We start from the raw sequence: 15,095 nt of genomic DNA, 5'->3' as shown, positions 1-15,095 counted from the left end.
TTTAAGTTTATTAGATTTAATTATTGAAATTAGAATTAGAAGTTCATAGAAATATGGAAAGCTTCCTACTAAGTGGTATAAAGCAAAATAAATAGAACCAAGAAAACAGTATACACAATTTTTACAACCATGTAAATTAAAAGAGTACTAAAAAGAGGGTGAACTCTTGAGTATTGGGAAACTCAATGAAAGTTCCAGAGAAGAGAATCATGATTCTACCTTCACAGAAGAAAGTTGGGGGAACCAGTAGTGTAGAATATTATATACATCGTCAGATGCGATTATTAAATTGACGGTTTTTGCTTAATTATTTTTCTTTGTCACAAGGGAAGGTTCAGTCTGAGGCAAAGTTGAAAATTTATTTATATAAAAACATATATATCAATAAAAAGTTTTTGGTTAAACATCTGCTTCCTTAGCAACATATCTCAGAGGGAATATAGGAGGGGGAAGCAGTGACAAAGCAGGAAGTGATCACTTTGTAGGTAAAATCACCAACTCCTATCCCAAGTCATATTTGAATTTGGGTACTTTATACTTCCTTTTAAAAACAACCTATCTTTGTGAGCATGGTTTTTCAGTTTATATTTGTAACTTATAATTCACATTTACAAACTATATCTGTTCTCTGACAGGAGGCAGATAACGGTATTATTATACCAATGGAAGAATGGGTCTCAGGACTTTGGACTATAGGTTTCTTATAGCAGTTTGTAGGGACAGATATTCCTTTTCTCTGTAGGTCATTCTTTTTCCTCATTTTGATCAGATCTTTCCAGTCTTTGCTGAAGCAGTGCCAGAAACCAGTGGAGTCATTCTCTGGCATTTGCTTTATTAGAGATGTGTTGAAACTTCATTTTGGAAATATAGAGTTTGACATAGGAATCTAAGATGAGTGAGGACTCTTGTAAAAATAGAAAACTTAAAGACAAAGCTAGGAACAATCTCTCTTAACAACAAGAAATATACCAGGATTGTTCCCAGGCAGAAGACCCAGAGAAGTTAAAATATGGGTATCTTTTTATTTAGAAACAATTCTTAATGCGGTTGGGGCAGGGGGAGGGGAGATGCAAAAGCTGAAACAGACCATTTTAACACATACAGGTATCTATTGTGTAAAACCAAATCAAATTCTTCAGTTACTAGAATAGAATGTTTCCTACAATTTACTAGTTATAAAAAAACTTGCGGAGTCCTGAGAGCATATAGCACCCTATCTAGGTGCCCACCCCATACACTTACCAAAGTCAAATAGTTGAAATAAGTCCAAAAGCCCTAAGTAAATGGGAATGTGATGTATGATAGCAGTTTAATCTCATTCTAAATCAGAAAGTGATCATTCTCTTACTTGATGCTTAACTTTGTGTGGAACAAGTGAAAGTTTCTCATATGAAATGGAAGCTATGCCCCAAAATTTAGTCAAGTCTTTAGCATTAGCTGGGCCTAAGTTTCCTTTTCCTGTAAATCATGTGATCAGATCATATATCTGTTGCCCACCCCCTCCCTTGTTTTGTAACCACCACCCCAGCCTTATCTTTACCACGTAGGGCAATCTGCTAGCTTCCAAGCTTGTTTTGGGTAAAATGTATCTCTTAGTTCCTGGGTAAATTGTTTGTCTCTTACCTCAGCCAATGGGGATAAAGAGATTCAGGTAAACAAATGGGGGGGGTTCTTAGAGTTGTTTGTCTAAGGGTATATAACTGCTTGTTTGCTGCTTGGATACTTATGCCTCCCTACTCTGCTCTGGGTAGGTGATGCCCAATTCTCATGTGAGATTTGCTAGAATAAAACTTCTGTTTCTACTGAGAGAAACCTCTGAATTTTTATTTGGGTAGGTGGTCTCTATCCCACTCAACTCCTATCATAGTGTTTATCTAGGTCAAATAAGCCACTTTTTAATTGATTTTTTTAGTATGCCCTATTTTGGAAATTTGCATTTTGTCCATATGTTCCCTATAAAGCAGGAAGTATAACACTTTTTGAAGGTGTTTGACCTTCCTGAAAAAAATGCCATCATTGTGAACTTTTTTCCCCTGTTTGAATTATTCTGCTCTTCCAAAAAAAAAAACCAACCTTATCTTGTGCTTTAATTCCTTTTTAACATGTTAACTACTATTTTAGTTGGAAATATAGATATAGCATAAACAGGTTAAAAGAAATAGAGCTGGAGATAAGGAAAGCAGGCTGGTCATAGTCCTTGCTCCCTCAAAGTGGAAAGAGAAGCTAGATTCTGTTATTCTTAGAATTTAGCCCATTGTTCAAGCCATTTCAGATGTGTGATCCGTATCAGTGGTATCAAATAGGAATGGATCTTTGCAAGCCTATGACTTAGAAAACCATGAATTAATATTATCTTTGTAGTACCATGGTTTTATTTAGTTAAACATTTCCCAATTACATTTTAATCTGATTTAGCTCATGCCAGGAGTTTGACACCTCTTATCTATGTGCATGTACATAATTACAATCTAGAGAAGCTGTTATCAAAGTAGGACTTGGAATTGTAAAACTAGGATCTGCCATAGAATCACATATCTTAAAATCTGCATTATCCCCAGCTTGCACATAAAAAATAATTTCATCTGTTTGCACAGCTAGCCTTTCCTTTTGAGTGGAATAGTGACCACTTACCCAAATAAAAACTCAGAGGTATCTCCAGGTAGAAAAGAGAAGGTTTTAGTCTAGCAAGTCTCGCCCGAGAGTTGGGCATCTCCTACCCAGCAGACTGGTGTAGAGAGGCGAGGCACAAACAACAGCAAGCAGTGTATATAGTCTTAGACAAACCACTCCAAAAAGCCCCCTCCCCACCTGTCTGTCTCAATCTCTTTATCCTCATTGGCTGAGGCAGGAGACCTCACAGTCTATATTGGGAACCCAAGAGATACATTTTACTCAAAACTAGCTTGGGAGCTAGAGGATTGCCTTATTTGGTAAAGTTAAGGCACAAAACAACAGAGGGGGTGGTTACAAAATAAGGGAGGGGGGTGGGAAGCTGGTACATAACCCCCTTCCCCAGAAACGAAAGTGAAACTTAGGCCCAGCTCGTACTGAAGCCTCACTACATTTGTGGAGCATAGCTTACGTCTTACATGAAAAACTTACACTTGTCCCGTACGCTTTCCTGTCTCATTCTCGAATTTATTAATATGTTTTTCTTGGAAGACTCTCCTTGATTTCTTCCTTTTTCTCATCCACCAGATATGCGAGTTTCATTATCTGCTAAGTATATGAATTTTAAAACACGAAAACAAGAACTTGTGTAAAATGTGAGACCTTTAAAAAGAAAAGGAAAATATGTAAATGAGGTTGCTGTTCTTTTTCTTGGGATTTACCAAGTATCTGGCTTATTTATGATCTTGTTCTGTCCTTTGAAGGATTTCTCAGTGGCTTAGCAGTGATTGGAAATATAGCCATAGGTAAATGTTTTTGTTTTATATTTTAAGTTTTTATTGGTATTATATTTATATATGGTATAGTTACATATAATATAATATAATTTATTTATAATTATACACTTATATTTATTATATCATGATATTGATATAGTATCCCATGTATCTTTCCCCCCTTACCCCAAAGAGCCATCCCATATGACAAATAGTATCTTTAGAGAGAGAAAAAAGTCGACAGGACTGATTGATACATTGAAAAAGTCCAAAAATACATGTAACATGTAAGTATTGTGGACCTTCTATCTCCCTTCATTTGAGTTCCACTTGAACTTTATAATTTTGTTTTGTTTACTTTTGATTTTTTGGTGTGTCATTCCATTTATATTGTTTTAGTTATTGGGTATGTTGTTTTCTTGGCTCTACTTAACTTTACTCTGCATCAGTTCATAAAGATTTTTCCGTGCTTCTCTGTATTCATCACACACATAATTTCTTATAGTACAGTAGTATTCCCTTATATTCATATATCACAATTTGTTTTAACGCCACTCACTAGTCAATGGGTATCTATTTTGTTTTTAATTCTTAGCTAGCACAAAAAGTGATCCTATAAGTATTTTAGAATATATGGGGACTTTTTTTTTTCTTATTGATAGCTACCTTGGAATATAAAATAAGCCCAGTGATAGAGATTCAGGTTCAAAGGGTATGGACATTTTTAGTCATTTTATTTGTATACTTCCAAATTGCTTTCCAAAATTGGTGCCATTTCACAGCTCTACCAATAAAGTATTAATGTTCCTGTCTTCCCACATCTCCTTCAACAATGATTGTTGCTATTTTTGCCAATTTTGCAGTGAAACCTCAGAGTTGTCTTGATTTGCATTTCTCTTTATTAGTGATATGGAGCATTTTTTAATGTGGTTGTGAACATTTTGCAGTTCATCTTTTAGGAACTAAATGTCCTTAGACCATTTCTCTATGGGAAATGTCTACTAATCTTTTCTAGTTAGCCAGCTATTCACTGTGTATATATTTTGGATACCAAACCCTTATCAGAGAAATTTGACATAAAATGTTTTTTTCCCCTATTCAACTACTTTTTTCCTTTTCCTAGATGAGTTAAAATTATCTATACAGAAGCTCTTCAGTTTTAAGTAGTCAAAGTTATCTATTTGATCTTTTGTAATGCTTCTATCTCTTGTTTGGTTAAGAACATCTCTTGCCCATAACTTAAGGTGATCTAATTTTTTGTTAGTGTGATCTTTTATATTAAGGTCATGGGTCTAATTACAATGTATTGTGGAATGTGATGTGAGGTGTTAGTCCACGTCTAATTTCTGCCAGATTGCTATCCAGTTTTCCCAGCAGTTTTTATCAAATAGGGAATTTTTCCCTAGGTAATTTATGTTTTCCACCTTATCAAACAATAGGTTATTGAGTTGCCTTTTTTCTTAGTCTCCCTTGTATGGTCTGTTCCCATTAGTCTCTCTCTCTTCTTTTACTAATACCCGATGGTTTTGATGACCTTCTTTATAACATGGTTTGAAGTATGGAAGTGCTATTCTCCCTTCTTCTTACTTCTTTTCACCATTTCTCTTAACATTCTAGATCTTTTGTTTTTCCTTATCAAGCTCTGTGAAGTTTCCTCTTGGTAATTTGATTGATATAGCATTAAAAGTGTAAGTTAATTTTGGTGGCATTGTCATTTTCATTATATTGGCATGGCTTAGCCATGAGCATTGAATATTCCTTCAGCTATTCAAGTTATTCTTTAATTCTTTAAGGAGCACTTTGTAATTGATTCTATACATGTCTTTTGTGTGCTTTGGGAGGTTGATCTTCAGATAATTTTATGCACTTTGTAGTTGTTTGGAATGGGATTTCACTTTCTTTTATTTCTTCTTATATTTTGTTGTTATATAAAAATGCTGTTGAATTTTACTTTAGTTATACAAAAAACAAAACCTCTCAAAAGCAGAATCAAATATAGCCATAGGAATGCTAATAGTTACTCCCAGTGAAATCCCAAACATGATTTTCCTGATTAGCTTTGAGTTTCAGTAATAATTACAGTATTGTTTTAAGGTGAACTTTTTAACAGGAAAGGAAGGAGAAAAAAGAACATGACTTTATTTCCTTTCCGAAAACAGAAACATAGTGAAAGAAATTAAATATGATTTAATCTTACTTGCCACTAGGGAATATATATACTTGAGTTTGTATGAATGTTCTGGGAGTTATTCAATAAACTAAAGGAAAGATGTTCTGTCTGAATATCGAGGACAGGTGTGTGTGTGTAAGACAGTGTGGCTGCATTGAAATAGTTCTGATAAACAGTGTAAATGAGGACACCTGAAACATCCTAACTTTGAAGTTTATCAGAAAATAGAAACCAAACTTAATTTTCTTACTCTATAGCAGATTATTGTGCTGGTTAGCTATTAATGACAAATGACATTTATTAGCCATTCTGAAATGCAGTTTGTATCCTCTAAAGTTATTAAACTGCATGCATTTTGACTCATTGATACCACAGCTATCTGCTATTTAATATAGGCTATGGCTTCAACTAAGATGTAAATTATATAAAGCTAGTTGAGTAGTGGATGTTGGGAAGACACTGATACTGATAGCCCAAAGATACTTAAAAAGAAAAGAGGGAAGGGACCCATATGTACAGAAATATTTAGAGCAGCTCTTTTTGTGGTGTCAAAGAACTGGAAACTAAGAAGATAGGTACCTCCTTATTGGAGACTGAGCAAATTATGCCATAATGAAATTCTTTTGTTCCATAAAAATTGAGGGAAAGGATAGTTTCAGGAAAACCTGAGACAGCCTGTATATAGTGATGTGTAGAGTGAAGTGAGCAGAATCAGGAAAACAATAACATTATAAAGCAATACAGGATTGGAAGACTTAAGAATGCTGGTGAATGTAATGAACAATTATGATTCCAGGAGACTGAAGATGAAGTATGCTATCCCCCTCCTGAAAGAGAGGTGATAGGTTCAAGATGAAGAATGAGTTTTTTTTTTTAACTACCAGCATAGGAGTTTGTTTTGCCTTTTTTCACCCTACAAGTCGGGGACAAAGCCAGATGTGCTAGTGCATACTTGTAAGTCCCTGCTAATATTAGACAGGCTAGTGGTTCACTTGATTTGGGAGTTCTGAACTGCAGTAAGGTTAAAATCAAGTGACCACACCAAGTCCAGCACCAGTATGGTGACTCCCAGTAGTAAAGGGGTGGGAGGGCACCGGGCTGCTTAAGGAGAGGCAGACCAACCTGTATTGGAAATGAAGCAGATCAACACTTACATGCTAATCCAGCAGTAGGATTGAGCCTGTGAGTGGTTGCTTCGTTTCTAGCCTGGTCAAGAGATACCTAGTCACAAATGAAACACATATAACTACATGAGGTAGACAGAACAGAGATGGGAGGAAAAGAAAATAGATACTTGTCAATTGAAAAACAACCTATTTAAACCAAATGGCACAATAAAAAGAAAGATCAGGCAGCATAAGTGCAATAATGGATTTCAGATAACTTTAGCCATCTATCAGGAATGGACTCTAGCAAAACAGTCATATATCTTCACTGGAAGTAGTACAAGCTGGTTCTGGATGTTGGTAGATTCATAGTGATGATTGATGGAATATGACAGAGACAAATGCAAGTGATTATCATCAAGAGAAAAAAATAGTTCATCCAGCCTTTCCAAATGATTGACCACCATTATAAAATGATCTCAGCGCTCAGTTGTGTATGATCTAAGTACAAAGCACTGTGTAGAAGTAATCCAAAGACATCAGTCCTGCCAGTCCCATCTAGATATGCATAGAGAAGAAAAAAAGAAAAGAATAATGGTGTGTCATTTTTCGAGATTCTAAGTCTTTTAAAAGTAACATGGAAACTAAGAGCATACTTTAAAGTGGCAAAATACTAATATCTGTTTAAAAGAATTGAGGTTAGTGACTGCCAAGCCTTTTTAAAGTACTAGATGGGCAGGGAACTCAGCCTGGCTTCAGGTGATGAGTTTTTACAGTATTTTAAAGGGAGAGAAAATTAAAAATATACAAATCTTCATCGGTGTACTTAGGTTTTTTTTTTAAGTATCCCACTCAGAAATATTTATATATTATTTTATAACAGATTATCAGTCATCATACTTCTCCACTTTAGAGCATATATTTTAATATAGGCCATGGCTTCAACTAAGGTATAAATTATATAGAGTTAGTTGAGTGGTGGATATAACTGTTAGGAAGATGCTGATATGTGGTAAATAATGCATTTTGAAGAGAAAAATATTACTGAATTACTTACCTCACTCAACAAAACATTTTGTTGGAATAAATCTAAAGTGAATTTTAGTTAGTCATATGATTTCTCTGGGCTTCGGTTTATTTATATCTAAAATGAATGGGTTGGACTAAGTGATCAGTAAGGTGCATTCCAGCTTTAAAAATCTCTGATTTCATGAATTCTATTTTCCTATTGACTTTCAGTATAATATTATAGAGAAGTTGTAATAACTTCCTGGTAAAACAGTACATCTTTTGAACTTCAAAACATCTTTGATTTCATTGGTTTGAGTAGTCTCTACACTAATAAAGATTGTAACCTCTTCATCTATTCTGCTTGAGACTACTAACATATTTCTTGGACACAACATACCATTTCCAGTCTCTTGGTCTTCACACAGCCTATCTCTGATGTCCTTAATGTGCTGCCACCTCACTTCAGTCTCTCAGAATACCTAATATGCTTCTAGACTCAATTCAGGTGGCACCTGCTAAGCAAAATCTTTATGATCTTTCTACCCCAGTTGTTAGTGGTTTTTTTCCCTTCTCAAATTATTTTGCATTCACTTATCTGTGCACATGTTGTATCCTCTAGTAAAATATAAATTCCTAGGGGGCAGCTAGGTGGCTCAGTGAAAAAAGCGTGGGCCCTGGAGTCAGAAGGACCTAAGTTGAAATACGGCCTCAGACACATAACACTCAGTAGCAGTGTGACTCTGGGCAAGTCACTAAACCCCCAATTGCCTCACCAAAAAAAAAATGTGTGTGTGTGTATTTTTATATTTATATATATTTATATTCATATAAATATATAGATATAAATTCCTTCTAATCAAGTCAAGTCAACAAGTTTTTAAGTGCTTACTATGTGCCGGGCACTATGCTAAGCATTGGGGATACAAAGAGAGATGAAACAGTTCTTGTCCTCAATGAGCTCACAGTCTAATGGGGGAGACAACCTACAAACAACTATGTGTAAACCACACACACACACACACACACACACACACACACACACACGACAAATTTTAGATAATCAGAGGGAAGGCACTAGAATTAAGAAGGATTAGGAAAGACTTCTTGTAAAGGGAGGATTTTAGCTAGCTTTTGAAGGAAGCCAGGGAAGCTAGAAGACTTAAATGAGGAGGCAAAGAATTCCAGGCATGAGGGACAGCCAGTGAAAATGTCCAGAGTTTGGAGATGGAGTGTCCTGTGTAAGGAACAGCAAGGAGGCCAGTGTCACTGTATCCTAGAGACTGTGGAGAAGACTGGAAAGCAGCCAGGTTATGAAGTTCTTTAAAAGCCAAATGGAGGATTTTTATATTTGATCCTGAAGGTAATAGGGAGCCACGGAACTTAATTGTACAGAGAGGGGATAGATAGCGTGGCCATAATCTGTACTTTAGGAACATCAATTTGACCCTTTGAAGGCAGAGACTATTTTTATGGCCCCAGTACTGATCATGATGCCTTGTACTTAATAATAAGTATTGATCAAATTTAGTCAGTTGCTGTGACCAAAACAAAAATTGATCACCTCTTAGGTAATCTTCTGCAGATGAACCTTTTTGAACATAAGTAGGGTGGTTTTCAAGTGGTCATCTGTCATCAGGCCCTCTCCCTATCTGCTGATTCCTTCTTGAATGCCTTCAAACATGCTTAAGTTTCCCCACTTCAAAAAAAATCCTCACTATACCTTTCCATTCCCTCAAGCTACCATAGATCTCTTCCCTTTCTCAGCCAAATTCCTTGAAACTTGTCTAAACTTGCTGCCTTTATTTCCCGTCCTTTCACTTCCCACCCCCCTGAACTGAAACTACTCTTTCCAAAATTACCAGTAACATCCTAATTGCCAGATATAAAGGTCTTTTCTCAGGCTTCATTCTTCTTGACCTCTGCTGCATTTGATACTGTTTACTAACCTCTCCTGGATACTCTCTTTTCAGCATTTTTGTGACCCTGCTGTATTCTGTTCTTTACTCATCTGTGTGGGGTGCGAAGACCCTTACCAATAAATCGGAGACTCAGAGATATTAGCAAAAAGAATAGTTCGTTTATTGGCTTTCTTGAGAAAGGGCTCCCTCAGAGAACCCAAAAGATGGCACCGACCAAAGAGAGGGAAGTGTGTTCAGCTCAGCAGATTATATAGATCCTAACCACAATCCCCCCGCCCACCCACTGTCTCTTCTTCCCATTGGCTGGGCTTCGGAGCTCACAGCTAAGCGCAGAAACTTCTCCTCAGCACCAAGGACAAAAAGGGCACAAAACAGGGCATGGTTTGCTTCAACAACTAGAGAGGGGGCCTTAGGAGGGATAGAATCCAGGTGAACAGGATGTGACTCTGTCACCTGATTACTTGTGACGCTCTGCTTTCTCAGCTAGGCAGCTTCTGAGAAATGTAGGGAGGGGTCAGCTACACTGAGGGGGCTTCACTGTTTCAGCATCCATTCACATCTATCTGACCGATCTTCAGGCTGGCTCATCATCCATCTAGTACCCCCTAACAGTAGATATTCCCCCAAGGTTTTAACCCATGCCTTCGTCTCTTCTCTTTCTGCTCTGTCTCTCCTTTGTGACTTCCTCAGCTCCAATGGGTTTAATTATTATCTCTATGCAGATGACTCTCAGAGAGAGGAGATAAATAGGTAGAACGACCTTAGTCCCTCTTTTGAGTTTCAGTCTCCCATCACCCGCTGCACGTTGGATATTTCAAACTGGATGTCCTAAAGACACTACAAACCTAACATGTCCAAAATGAACTCATTTTTCCCTGCAAAAACTCCACCCCTTCCAGATTTCCCTATTTCTGTTGAGGTAGCGTGCTACTATCACTCACAGCTCCTAGTCCATAACCTATGTCTGTTGTCCTATCTTGCCATTTCTATTACCTCTCACACCCAATCTCTTCACTTACTTAAAGTACCACCTTAGTTCAGGCCCTCACCACCTTTCACCTAGATTATTGCAATAGTGCCTTTTAATTGTTCTTTCTTGCCTTAATTCTCTCATCACTGTAATCTATCATATATACTGCAGCCAAAGTAATTTTCCTAAGGCATAAATCTCACAGTGTGATTCCCCTACCTAGTCAGTGGGTTCCAGTGGCTTCCTGTTGATTCTAGAATAAAATATGAACTTTTCTTTTTAACTTTTAAAGCCGTTTGCAACCTGGCCCCAACCTCCTTCCAACATCATTGGACATAATCCCTCTCCTGTATTCAGCAGTCCAGTCAAACTGGCCTTTTCTGTGTTCCTTGCTCATGACACTTCACCTCTTGTCACTTTATCTTTGCACTGGCTTTCCCCCATGCATGGAATGCATTCCTACCTTTCCTCCACTTCATAATATCTATCTTTAAGATGCAGCTAAAGCTGCAGTGGTGATACACTAGAATAGTGATGGGGAACCTGCGGCCTCAGGCCCACCTGTGGCCTTCTAGGTCTTTGGGTGCTGCCTTTTGACTAAGTCCAGGTTTTATGAACAAATCCTTTTATGAAGGGGATTTGTTCAGTGAAGTTTGGATTCAGTCAAAGGGCCACACTTGAGGACCTAGAGGGCCACATGTGGCCTGGAAGGCCGCAGGTTCCCCACCCCCGCAGCAGAACCTTTTCCAATAAGTACTCTCTCTCTCAGTTCCTGGCATTCTATCTGGCCCTCCTCTGTGTCTAGAACTCTTTCCCTCCTCCATTCCAACTACTGACCTCCTTGGCTTCCTTTAAGTCCCAACTAAGATCCCACCTCCTATAGGAAACCTTCCCCAACCCCTCTTAATTCTAGTGCCTTCCATCTGTTAATTATTTCCTATTTATCCCATATATAGCTTGCTTTGTATATATTTATCTTCATGTTGTCTCCCTCATTAGATTGTAAGCTCCCTGAGTGAGGAAACTATCTTCGTCCTCTTTTTGTATCCCCCAGCTCTTAGCACAGTGCCTGGCACATAGTAGGCATTTAATAAATGTTTATTGAATTGAAGCAAAGTAAAGTAAGTAGAGCCAAGAAAACAATATACATAATAATTACAACAACGTAAATGGAAAGAATAACACACCAAAAATTAAAAGTAAATGTAACAAAAATTTTAAGGTTCAGTCAACACTCAAATGAAAAGATATGAGAAGACATCCCCAACCTACCCCTTCCAGGAGGTGGGAGGGTCACAGGTGTTAAACATTACACATGTTTTCAGACTTTCTTGATGTGTCAGTCAGTTGTGCTGCCTTTTTTTTCCTCCCCCCAAAAAATTACTATTTGTCATATGAGATAGCTCTTGGAGAGGGGGAGTGGGAAGGATACTGTAGTGATGTAAGAAATGGAAAAACATTAGTAAAAAAAATTTTTTAAAAGATGCAGCTGAAGCACAGTCTTTTTCACAAAGCCTTTTCTTATCCCCACCAGCTTCTAGTGAGTACCCTCCTTCCCAGACTACCTTATGCTCAACTAATTTGTATTCAGTTTTTATGTATACTATATATGGTTTTTGTATGCATTTGTTTTCTCCCTCATTATAATATAAGCTGCTTGTTATGTGAATGAGTTGTCTCTTTCTTTGTACTTGTATCCCCAGGACGTGGCACAGTGCTTGACATATAATAGTAGGTGATTAATAAATATATTGATTGATTGTTTGATAGGCCCTATTAGCTTTTACTCCACTGGCATTGCCTTCAGTAACCCAGAAGCATAAAATAGTGTTATTTAAAAGATTAACAATAATATAATGTTCTCAAAAATATTAGAAGGGAGAATGTACTATGGCCTAAAATTGTCTGTATTTTGTATGTTACAGCTAAAATATTGTTCTCACTGTGTAGGTATCAATCCCTAACATGTTAGCAACTTGCCTAAGTTGCTGTTATTTTAACCAACCTTAAACTATCTTAATGTATCTAAATTTTGCTTCTTTGGTAATTTTTATACCTGTTTTTCCTACTTACCTCATCATGTAAATTCCTAATTTGTTTCTGCAATCTGTACTTGACAACATCTGTATAGTATACTGCAGAGGAAGGGAGAGCATATGAAACTGACTAAATATTCAGGTTTTGTTTTGTTTTGTTTTTAAGGGAGACTTATCCTAGGGTTTGTACAGTCATGTAACTGTCTAGCAATTGGGTAATGTCTTAGGGGTAACCAATTTGTATATTGTGCCTATATTGATCATTCTATTCTTGTCTTACTGGTTCCTATAACTGTTGACAGATGGCCTGATTGGGGGCTTTTACTATATCCAAAAGTCTTAAGCTTGGCAAAATGTTGAACATTTGTGGATCCTGGCCACTTGCCAGAATTTAGTTGGGCCCTCAAATAATGGAGACCACTTGGCATCATGAGACTCAAAAATTCTGTAGTTTCAAGGAAGTCTATTCCTTTCAATGAATTTGTGGTGTAATTTATGAGTTTTTTCATTTTGGAACATTTGGAGTAATTTTGGTTCAGAAAAAGATCTGACCTAATCTACTAAAAGTTTGTGAGTAGACCCACTAAAACCTTCAAAACAGTAAAACTTATGAAATCTGCTTTATATTTGTCCCTGGATTTCTCAGTGGTATACTTTTGGGTTGATCTGATCCTTAATATCTTAGTTCCTATGTTTAATCTATTTTAGAAACTGGATGGCTTCTACAGGGAGCCAGCCCTCTGATATAGACAATATTTTTGGATTCTTCAGTGATGGAGCACCCCCCACCAAAAAACCCAGGTAAGGAAAAGAATAGAACCTCAAGAACAAAGGTAATGGTTATTGTTGTCTGGTGCAGGGGAGCAGCCTGTTCATGTTCCATCTACTTGGCATGTTTGATTTTTTTCATCCAGTTCATGTTGTCATCAAAGCAGAGATGATTACTCAAAACTTGAGCCTTTTTTGGGGGGGGGGTACTATGTTTTATATAACCAGGTAAAGGGAGAGGAGGTAGTGACAATAGTAGTTGATTTTTACCACAGCACTATACTTCTCAAGACTAAAAGGAATATGCTTTCTTTCTTGTCGTTTCACTAAATCGAGGAGAAAGGCAATAGAGGTAGAGACAATAGAGAAAGCTCAGTTTTTTTCCCCTAGAGAGTGGATGATGATATGCCCAAAACAAGACCATTGTGACACCATTTGAGAACACCCCACATATTAGAATCTTGGAGAAATTCTGAAGAATTCCAACTTGTTTGCCAAGCTCCCTTATTAATGTATTCAGTCAGTATTTTTTCTAAAAATTACTGTCCTCAACATTGTATTAAATGTTGCAGTTTCATGGTTGAGGTAAGCATTTCTTCTGTAGGGTAGGAAAAAAAATTATCAGTATACCAGATACTTTAACTCTTACGATTTGGAAGAGAACTCAGCAACATCTCCTTTGAGGTTCACTTCATCACATCATCCTGTGTAAACCTTAATGGCAGATACCTACCGGACCTTCAGTGATTGTCCCTCTTTTCTCAAGAATCTGACTAATAGTCTTTCTCTACCCCTAATCCTTGTCCTTTATGTAAGGACTTCATTATGCATGTTGATGTTCTCTCAAATACCCTGACTTCTCAATATATCAACCTTAACTCAGACAGTTACAGAATTGATTGTCGCGGGGACCTCAGTGGTCATCTAAAACAACTTATACATCAGAGTAATCCTCACTTTAGGATTCTCAACAAGTAGTTGTCCAGCCTTTTCTTAAACTACCAAGAAGGGGGAACCCTCTTGAGGCAAACCATTCCAATTTTGAACAGCTCTAATTTTAAGAAGGTTTTCCTGACATTAAACCTAAATTTGCCACTTTGTGACTTACACCCATTGCTATCAGTTCTGCCACCCTGGGGCCAGATAGAACAAGTCTATCCCTAGTCACATGACAGCCAGCCCTTCAGATACTTGAAGACAGCTCCCCAGGTCTTATTTTCTCCAGACTAAACATTCCCAGTTCTTCAGTTGATCTTCATATCATGGACTTGTCCTTCACCATTCCGGTTGACCTCTTCTGAATACTCTTCTGGCTTATCAGTGTCCTTAAACTGTGATTCCTAAAACTAAACACGATACTCAAGATGAAATCTGATAAAGTCACAGTACAGGAGAACTATCATCTCCCAATTCCTGGAAGTCCTTTCCCCTTTGTAATAAAGTTTGAGAATTCATTAGCTTTTTTGGCTGCTACTTCACTTTGTTAACTTACATTGAGTCTGTTATCCACCAAAACTCTAGATATTTTCTGAAACAGTTTCTATCTTTCTGTGTCTCCTCCTCCTTTTGCTCTTGGAGCTTATTTTTTCCACACAAGAACGATGCTTTACATTTATCCCTACTGAATTTCATCTTACTGGATTCAGCCTAGCCTGTTATGCTTTTGGATCCTGATTCTGTCATCCACTGTCTTAGCTATCCCACCCAGTTTTGTGCCACCTGCAAATTT

General features: G+C 37.3%; 1 protein-coding gene across 8 annotated transcripts in view; it reads left to right on the top strand.

The window, feature by feature from the left end:
- Positions 1 to 15,095, top strand: part of FAM118B (family with sequence similarity 118 member B) — a 101,323-nt gene that overhangs the window by 42,585 nt on the left and 43,643 nt on the right. For 6 of the 8 annotated variants that reach the window (XM_021000650.2, XM_021000647.2, XM_021000646.2 and 3 more), the window contains one exon: positions 13,307 to 13,399. In XM_021000650.2, coding sequence (XP_020856309.1) covers positions 13,314 to 13,399 — 86 coding nt within the window. In that variant the 5' untranslated portion in view covers positions 13,307 to 13,313. Of the gene's footprint in view, positions 1 to 3,283; positions 3,417 to 3,579; positions 3,674 to 13,306; positions 13,400 to 15,095 lie in introns of those variants that run through there. The other 2 variants (XM_078147113.1, XM_021000651.2) reach the window with 2 other exon arrangements.

Source organism: Phascolarctos cinereus, unplaced genomic scaffold (assembly GCF_003287225.1).
Source record: "Phascolarctos cinereus isolate Bilbo 61053 unplaced genomic scaffold, phaCin_HiC Scaffold_726;HRSCAF=1367, whole genome shotgun sequence".
In the NCBI taxonomy this organism is placed as follows: domain Eukaryota; kingdom Metazoa; phylum Chordata; class Mammalia; order Diprotodontia; family Phascolarctidae; genus Phascolarctos; species Phascolarctos cinereus.
This window is presented reverse-complemented; position numbering and strand designations above follow the sequence as displayed.